The sequence below is a fragment of the Tupaia chinensis genome, unplaced genomic scaffold (assembly GCF_000334495.1).
Source record: "Tupaia chinensis unplaced genomic scaffold, TupChi_1.0 Scaffold000392_1, whole genome shotgun sequence".
Classification (NCBI taxonomy): domain Eukaryota; kingdom Metazoa; phylum Chordata; class Mammalia; order Scandentia; family Tupaiidae; genus Tupaia; species Tupaia belangeri.
In genome coordinates this window covers 1,729,967-1,739,562 of record NW_006159894.1, presented here as the reverse complement: position 1 = coordinate 1,739,562, position 9,596 = coordinate 1,729,967, and the positions used below count along the sequence as shown (strand labels likewise).

The 9,596-nt window shown below is 41.5% G+C and overlaps 1 protein-coding gene across 1 annotated transcript in view; it reads right to left on the bottom strand.

Annotated features, from left to right (window-relative positions):
- ITSN1 (intersectin 1) overlaps positions 1 to 9,596 on the bottom strand; it is a 268,969-nt gene that overhangs the window by 17,842 nt on the left and 241,531 nt on the right. Inside the window, exon 35 of the mRNA XM_006153903.3 lies at positions 8,173 to 8,271. Coding sequence (XP_006153965.1) covers positions 8,173 to 8,271 — 99 coding nt within the window. The remainder of the gene's footprint in view (positions 1 to 8,172; positions 8,272 to 9,596) is intronic.

The window sequence follows — 9,596 nt, the reverse complement described above, 5'->3', positions numbered from 1 at the left end:
TCTCTCTCTCTCTCTCTCTCTCTCTCTCTCTCTCTCTCTCTCTGTGTGTGTGTGTGTGTGTGTGTGTGATGGAAGAAATAAACTTAAAAAAAACAATTCCTGCTCTGCCTTGACCAGACATTTTGAGTCATGATTCAGGTTGGTGACATAAATGCTCTGAATCTCAACTTCTTTGTATGAAGAATGGAGATACTGATAGTACCTCCTTTAGACAGTTGGGGGACTACATGACTTGATAAAAGAATGGCACTTTGTGAAGTATCTGGTCCTTAAAAAGTGCTCAATAAGTGACAGCAGTTACTATTGAATTCTCAAAGGATGTTTATTATCTCATCTCAAAGGTGTACGTTGGTTTGAAGCCCCAAGTAGGTGCCCAAATTGAGAAAACACACATTCTTGGACCTGTGCATCCACCAGTCAACTTCAAAAAACTGTAACCCTTGAACCAATCCTGATAGCACGTTAGAATCCCTTTGAAAGGGCCGATGTTATGGCCCAGCCACGGTAACACACACAGGGTGATGCTGTTATTCTGTGGGCTGGAGACAGGCAAGGCCCAAGTTTGATCCTGGCCCACCCTAAAAATCTGGGTGTGGTGGCACACACTTGTGGTCCCAGCTGCTTGGGAGGCTGAGGCAGGAAGATAATGACATAGAGAGACTGTCTAAAAATTTGACAAATTTAAGAATGGGGAAAATGTAAAGAAAAATGTGATGCCTCATCCTCAACCATATCAGAATCCCTAGGGGTGGAATTTTCTAGAGTGTGTGCAGCCAAGTCCCAGACCACTGTTCTGGATTGGGAACCCACCTAATTGACTTGTTGATTTATTTGTTTCGAAAGGAAAATAGGTTCATTGATCTTTCTAATTATAAAAGTAATATTGTACAATGTACAAAATTTGGAAAATTCAGAAAGTTATAAAGAACTTAAAACCACTCATAGCCTCCCCATCTGGAGAGAACGTCTATCTTTACATTAGTTCAAATACTCTGCCTAGATACACACACGTATACCTGGATACACACAGAACTAGGTCAAACTACCAGTGTACACTGGACTGTTTTGTATACTGCTTTTTAGCATATGATTTCATGGGAAGCTATATTCATTTTTTTTAAAGGTTTTTGCTATAGGGCACATGTGCTCACTGGAAAGAGATGGATAGTGAGAAGGAAAGTGAGAAATCACTGCCCAGGAGAGATGGCCACACCAAAATCTCTTCTTTTTTATTCTCTTCCTGGGATTTTGGGTATGCATGCCACAAACCATTAGGTCCAGGACTCAAACTGTAGTCAGCCATATGGGAGTTCGGTGCCTTGACCACCATGCCACCTGCTGGCCCCTATACTATTGTTTTTAAGGGTACTAGAAGATGTCACTGCAAGGATGAACCACAATGTAATTTGTTGTCTTCCCATAAAATTCCAATTTTTCTATTTTTTCTGATTGTTTTCTTAAAATAAATTCTTAGAGGTGGAACTACTGAGCTAAAATCACTGTAGTTTGATGTATACATCAGCCTCTGAAAAGGCTGCACCAATTTAACTCCCACCAGTATCTTTGCCATGATGAGGACTACAGTCTTTTTAATATATGTCAATCTGGCAGGCCAAAAATAAGGTATTTGTTCGTTTTATTAGGCATTTCCTTTAATATCAGTGAACTGGAATTTTTTGTATATTCACTACATAAGTGTCCTAAATGATAAAGCTAACATTTATTTGCAAATTAGCCTGAGTCAGACATTTTACATATATGAACTCAATAAATTCTCACAACACTATGTAATTGGTACTGTTAGTGCCCCTATTTTCCAAACAAGAAACGGAGGCCCAGAGAGGTTGAATAACTCACTCGAGGTCACATGTTGGTGGCACTAAGATTCAAACCCAGACCACCTGGCTCCAGCCTGTGTGCTTTACCTGCTATGCTCTACTGCCTCTCAGCAACACCTAGTTGAACATTTTGCCTATTTTTCTATTGCAGTACTTGTCTTTTTCTTTTTGAGTTGTAAAAGTGCTAGATACAGATATAGGTATCTGTTTATATTTTATTACCTACATGTACAGTTAAAAATGTTTGTTCAGTTTACATCTGTCATTTGTCTTTTAATTTTGTTCTTTATACTTTGTTTTGCAAAAAAAATTAAGAAAACTGTTTATTTGGGCCGGCCCCATGGCCTAGCAATTAAGGGAGCTAGATCCCTCATGGCTGACCACTGTATGAATCCCAGACCTGTTGGCTTGAAAACCTCACTGGGCAAATGTGCATGTGGGCCCCAAATCCTGACAGGTGAAATGGAGAAGCAATTGCACATCCCAGTGGGGGCTGCCTCCTCTTTGTCTCTCTCTGGTGAATGCATGTACTCTGGCAATTTTAAAAAGTTTTATATAAATAAGATACTAACACATTCTTGATATGCAAGATTCAGTCAACAGAGGTATACAGATGAAATGTCAAAGTTTCCCTCACTATCCTACCCCAGAGGTAGCCTTTGCCAACAGACTAAAGGGAAATCCTCTAGTATCTTGAAATGTTCATTATATATATTTTCTCCCACTTTTTGCAAAATTGGCCATACTGTAGGATTGCCCTATAACTTTTGTTTTTTCAAATAACAGCATTTTCTTGATATCTTTCCATGTTAATACATCAAATAGGAGATGCCTATTTAACCTTTTAAAAGCTGGCCATAGTACAGATCTATCATAATTTATTTAACCATTCCCCTTAATGAGCATCTAGGTTATTTCCCAGAATAAAAGATTTATTTTTAGATTGCTATGGCTCTAAATCCTTTAGGGTTCTGTCCTTGCCATGCTAATTTCTCCACCTCAGTATTATAAAGTATTTAGTCTTGAGCCAGCTCAGTTGTAAACAGTAACTCACTACTGAAGCAAAGCTGGATCCATCTGGAAAACTGCAGGTTCAATTCCCTGGTTGACTTGTACGTGACAGGTATACATGTCTGTGAGCCAGACTGGCTACAAAGACTGTAGGAAGGACAGTGGTAAGAGTTCCCATTGAGGGTGTATGTCTCCCTCTCTCCCTTTCATAATAGTATACATGCACGAGAGAGAAAGAGACATGCACTCTTCACAGGCTTGGTCATATTGTGATCCCCCTTCTCCACCCCTCTAGGATCCTGGACACACATGCAAGTGCTCAATGTGTTTTCAGGCTGAATAGGTCAGGAACTTGAACTGTGGTCAGCACATGGTTTCCAGCTCCAGAGTTCAGAATGCCACCAACTGTACTAGAGAAGCTGGGCCAGAAACAAATGGACTCTATTTTAAAAATTAGTACTTTTATGGTTTTTCATGTGTATCTTGTAACTGGCAATTTTCTAATTCTCTTCCTAGTTGGACTAGATTTCAGCTCTTCCTTTTGGCTACTCTGGAGGGCAGCAATCATGTTCCTGCAAATAATGATTGTTTTCTCTTTCTTAATATTTAAGCCTCTCAGTTCTTTTCTTGTTTCTGTTTTCCTCCCAGTTGGCCAGATCTAAAACACCTAGAACGTCTATTTTAATAGATTTCCAACTTCAACTTGCAATTAAACATTGAGGGAAGTATAGAGAAGTATGGAGCTAATTAAATACTGGGTTATCAGAAAAGTCATGACACATTTTTACATAGAAAAAATATATCCTGGTTTTTCCAGCAACCCAATAGCAATTGTGGAGTTTGGAGAGGAGATGGTATGTTGAAAGCTTCTTTCAAAATGAGTTATTTAACTAAGCCAAAGTGCCCACAGTGGAGGTTGTGGGGTTGAGCTGGAGATGGATTGAGGAGATGGCTGCAGGGTACTAAGGTTTGGATGATGGTTTGTCCACGATAGGTTTGTGTTCTAAAATTTGGTCTTAGTGAGTAGTGACTAGACGTTCTCCAAAAGTTGGGACTTGGTTGTACTTCAAAGGTGTTAAGTGAAAAATTAATCCCTTTTTCTTTCTGTCTCTGTCTCTGTCTCTCTCCCTTTCCCTCAAAATTTTTCTCTCTTATATATGTATTTCTTTCTTTCTTTTTTTTAACTCTGTAGGTACTGTCTCTTGCCTCTGACTTCTCTTTCTCTTGCTAATGTCAGAATCCATGTGCATCTGAGGTGGGCTTTCTCTGCCCCTTTAATTGGAAAAAGCCTCTGCCCCAAGCTCCTCCTTCTGGCCCAACACCCAGCAAAACGCTAAAAGGTAGGAAGTAGCATATACTCCATCTGATGACCAGGAACCACTACTGCAGAGGTACAAGAAATATGAAAAGCCAAGAACATATCTCTCCCCCAAAGAACAGCCCTTCATCATCCACAGACAGTACAATGGAACCCCTAGAAATGTAAGATAAAGATTTTAGGCTATCTATAGTGACAAAGCTAAGAGAAGAGAGACAACGAACTCCAGAAGATGCAGAAGAAAAGAGACAACGAGTTCCAGGAGGTGAGGAAGTTCTTCCACAATCTGAAAGAGGAAATACACACCATAGAAAAGAATCAAATGGAACTGTTAGAGATGAAGGCTGTAATTCAGGAAATCAAAACCTCCCTTGAAAGTATTAAAAGCAGATTAGATCACACAGAAGATCGAATCTCAGATGTAGAAGACAGAACCTCTGACCTAGAAAAATTCACCTAAAAGACAGAGAAAATAACCAAAAATAAATGAGAATAATATGAGAGTAATACTAGATACCATTAGATGCCCAAACACATGGATCATTGGTAGCCCAGAAGGTGAAGAAAGTAATCAGGGCATTGACAATCTAGTCCATGAAATCCTGAAAGAAAACTTGTTAAAAATAGAGAGAAATCCAAATATCCAGACCCAAGAAATACAAAGGACCCCACATGGAATCAAGCCAAGAAGATCTTCTCCAAGGCACATTATACCAGATTGACCAGAACCACAGAGATAAGATACTAAAATTGGCAAGAGAAAAACATCAAGTTACTTTCAGAGGCTATCCCATCAGGGTAACATCAGACCTCTTGTCAGAAACAATCCAAGCAAGGAAAGAATGGGAAAATGCATTCGAGGTGTAAAGTGAAAAACAATTTCAACCAAAAATACTGTATCCGGCAAGCTTATCCTTCATGTGGGAAGAAAAGATAAACAAAACCTGATAGAATTTATCAACACCAGACAAGCTCTTCGAGAAGTTCTGAAAGGAGTACTATACAAGGAAAACTAAAGACAGACAAATAAGAGAACAAAAAATGACCAAGAAAAAGGCCAACTTAATGGTAGGGACAAGTTCTGAAATATCAATAATAATGCTGAATATTAACGGAAAGGTCAGGCCACACAGGAACGCTGAAAATTCAACAAAAGAGATTACACAAGACTGAACTGGTGAAATAGAATTCTATGACTTTTTTCCAAAACATTACTGATTTTCTTCTATGCTTTGTCTTCCAGATTTAAGAGTTTTTATTTTCTTTTGAGTTGTTGGGTTCGGCAATTTGTTAAAGAATTTTAAAAATTGAAACATAAACTTTTCTCCCTTCTTGACCCCTTTGCAATTGGAAACTATCTGTGAGCATTCTTATTTTGTGACAGAATGGTTATTTGCATAAGTTCAATAATACAATAGTATCCATTGCTTTGCATCAGAAATTGAATTCTGGGACCAGCAGTTAGCGTAATGGCTATGTCGCCGGACTCCCACATAGTCAACCGTGGTTCGAGTCCCGGACCCGGTTGCTTAAACTCACGCCAGGCGCATGTGCATGCGTGCCCAAGATCCCGAGAGGAGAAGGGATTGCGGCGTGGCCATCCCCCTGGGGGATGTTTTCTCGCTTTCTGTCTCTGTCTGGCAAGCGCAGGCGCCCTATAACAAAAACATCTCAAAGGTGAGCGCCGGGGGCCCTATAAAAAAAACAACGCAAAAAAAAAAAAAAAAAAAAAGAAAGAAATTGAATTCTCATGCGGCTTTGTGCAAATAACAGATCAAATTGAGATTAACTTAATATTTTTTCGTTTTTGCAAATAAGTTAGCTTATACCTCTTTTTAGTAAAAGGAGGAATAGAGAGAGAGAAAAAAAAATTGTTTCAGAAGAAAATTACAGTGCACTTGTCACTAGATTCTAGCTTTGTCCATACTTTAAGATCTTTGGTGAATCAATAAAATGTGGGGAAAAAAAAGGGTTAGTATGGAAGGAAAAGAGAGGAAAAGGGAAGGAAAAAAATGGGTAAAAGTATGCTTAATTGATAAAAAATGACAAGCTGTTTGCTGATGATAATGTATACAGTAATATCCTTATCTTGATTGACATGCATGGTTTTTGTGTTGGAAAAAGAAATGTTTACTGTACAGACGTGATAACATGTAAATGTTAATTAATTAATTAATCCCTTTGTGGTGGCTCAGAGTGGGGCCTTTGGTGTGATAAAGTCATCAAGGAGGGGACCCCCAATTGAGTTCTGGTATATTTATAGGGAGAGAAAAGAAATGAGGCAGGTGACGGCCACGTGGATACAGACCAGAACAAAGAGAAACATGTACAGCTACTCTGCTCAAGTCCCTGCCCTCTGCCGTGTTGTGGCCTCACCAGGCGTTGGACCCTGGGCTCTGGACCTCCAATCTGTGAACTGAATAAATGTGTACTTCTTCATAAAATCACTCAGTCTCAGATATTTCTGTTAGGAACACAATAATGAAATAGGACATACAGGAAGGAGACAATGTTACATTTTAAGGAAACTAACAAATTAAGTAAATAAATGCAGGATAATAGGAGTAGGTCTTCTTGGGGCCAGCAGGTGACATAGTGGTTACATCGCTGGCCTCCCACATGGTCAACTGTGATTCCAATCCTGGATCTGGCAGGCATGTGCACGGTGCACGCCCAAAATCCTAGTGGAGGAGAAGGGATTGTGGCATGGCCTTCCTGCCTGGGGAGGTGATTTCTCACTCTCCCTCTCACTGTCTCTCTCTCTCTGGCAAGCACAAATGCCCAATAGCAAAAAACCTTAAAAAAAAAAAAAAAAAAAAAAAAGGGCTGGGCTTCTCACAGAACAAGGAGTTATCAATAGAAAGTGGACAGCTGGAATAAATTCTATGGAATTAGGTTAGAATAGGAGGTACTGGCATGAATTCATGAGTTTAATATATATCAACTGATCTAGAAATAAATACAAATATATATGCATATGTAAATGTGCGACTATACATACATATATCCTAGGCTACACTCCCTATGGTTATATAATCAGAGGCTCAGAGGACATCTAAGTCTCTGCATCTTGCAGATGGGGACAATGAAACCCTAATTTTGTTCTTTTCTTTTGGTTTTCTCAAAGTCGTAGGAAAAAAACAGTAATATTAGCATAAGTATCTCACAGTGGCTTTCTGAAGTCAGGTGGTAGAAATCATGTTTCTTTAATTAAGTGATTCACTTTTATGATAGACAGTACATGTGTGCATACATAAGAGAGGAAGCAGCCCTGACAGGGTCTTGTCACTCTACGATCCCTGTTCCCCCCGTCTCTCAGCTCCTTAGCATCCGAGGAGCTTGTGCACACATCCCATCCCCCACGTCTCCAAGTCAGTCCAGGCCAGGGAGCTGAGCCTGTAGTTGGCATCTGGCTTTCAGCCTTGCAAGGCACTTTTGTTACCACTGCACAGTGTCTGGGCCAGAATCATGTGTCTTTCTCCTTCCTGCTGCGAAAATCAAGGCATTGTGTTGTATTAAGAAATGAACCAAGAGGGGCCGGCAAGAGGTGTGGTTGTTGAAAGGGCGCTGGATTCCCACATGGCTGACTACAGTTTGAGTCCCGGACTTAGCGGCTTGCTTTCTCACTTTCTCTTTCTCTCTCTTTCTCTCTTTTTTTCTCTCTCTCACTCTGTCCCTCTCTTGTCAAAATTTAAAATAAATAAATAAAGTTAAATAAAAATAATTCTTTGAAACAGAAAAGAAATGAATGAAGAACTGAGCTCTCATTTGCTGGCTGACAAGGTAAAGACCGCTTGGCGGCACATCTGAAGGCTGGGCATTACCAGCTGCTTTCACAGCGCTCCAGCTCTTCTTCTGATCAAGCAGATGTCTCCAACATCCTGTTGTATATGATTTCTACACAACAGCTAACAGGAGTGCTGGCGAGGGGCCTGCCCGTAATCCCAGTCCTCACCAGTGCTGAGAAAGCACTACTCCACTGGAAAAGGCAGTGTGGGTACTTACATTTTTAATGATCAGTGGGTATCTTGTTACCCGTTGCATAGGCTTCAGGATGAAACTAGACAGTGGCATCCCTTTACATCGAGGATCCATTGCCAACCTCTGAAATAAGAGATTTTCTTTAATGTACTTAGGGAATCTGCAAAATCCCAAGTCTGTGACATCAACACTCACTGAGGACTCTCCACCCATTAGCTCATTTATTTGGATGACGACTGAGGAATCTAGGGTTGGAAGGGCCTGACTAGTTATCCAGATCCACGATGAGATGGGAGGCCCACAGCTGGGACTCAGCCCCCAGGGTTAGGGCTGCTCTCGGACTCAGCTTGCCTTCCCTGGCACACCCGGCTCCTTCCTCAGAGAAGAGGTTCTGGCTTACAGAACATTAGAGAACATTTCTTCAGGATGGCTGAGCAAACTTCATAACGTTCCCAGGAACAAGAAGAGACACAAGATTATATAGTGAGAATGAAAATTCCCCTTAGTCCTGAGATGCTGGAAGGACTGAACCTTGTCTAGTTTTGGGAGGAGCACACATTTCCTGCACACAACTCTAGGAGCCTTGGGAAGGGCAGGGAGGGTGCAGCTGAGACATGAGAGTCAAGACTCTAGTCTCAAGGCCTGTGGTTGCCTTCACTCTCATCCCCTGCTTCCTTCCTCTCAACCATTTGGCAATTTTTTTTTTGAGAGTTTTTGTTTTGTTTTGTTTTTGTTTGTTTTGCTACAGGGTGTGTGTGCTCCCCAGATAGAGGCAGAGAGACAGAAAGTGAGAAATCACCCCCCAGGGGGATGGCCACACCACAATCCCTTCTCCTCCATTCTCCTCTTGGGATCTTGGGCAAGCATGCACACGTGCCCGGTGTGAGATTAAGCCACTAGGTCCGAGACTCAAACCACGGTCGACTACATGAGAGTTCAGCAACATAGCCATTACACTAACTGCTGGTCCCTAACCATTTGCCAAATTTGTCCACCTCCTTAAAGGATGAGAGTCCTAACTCCAAAAGATGAGCCCTGTCTACAAGTCACAGGGATTATGCAGTGGCTTAGTTCTTAAAGACTCTGTCCTGGTTTAATGCCTTAGAAATGGGAAACTGCCTTGACCCAGAGCCCAAGGCCTGAAACCCATCAGCACCAGGACCTGCTCCATTCGTGGCCATTAATCCAAAAAAGTCTTGCATCCAGCAAAGGCATGCCAACCTGTGCTGGGATGAGGCAGGGAGAGGTGGAGAGGAAACGGCGACGGGAGAGTTAGGAGGGACAACACACCCCTGCCCTGGGCCAGTGTCAGCACTTCCTGCAGTCTGAGTGTATCTGATGAAGAACTCATCCTGCCCGTGCCCAGAATTCAGCTGAAGCCCCGGGCAGCCCCAAGTGCCTGGCAGCCTGGCACCTGCTCTCCCATATCCATTGTACCCTGGACCTGC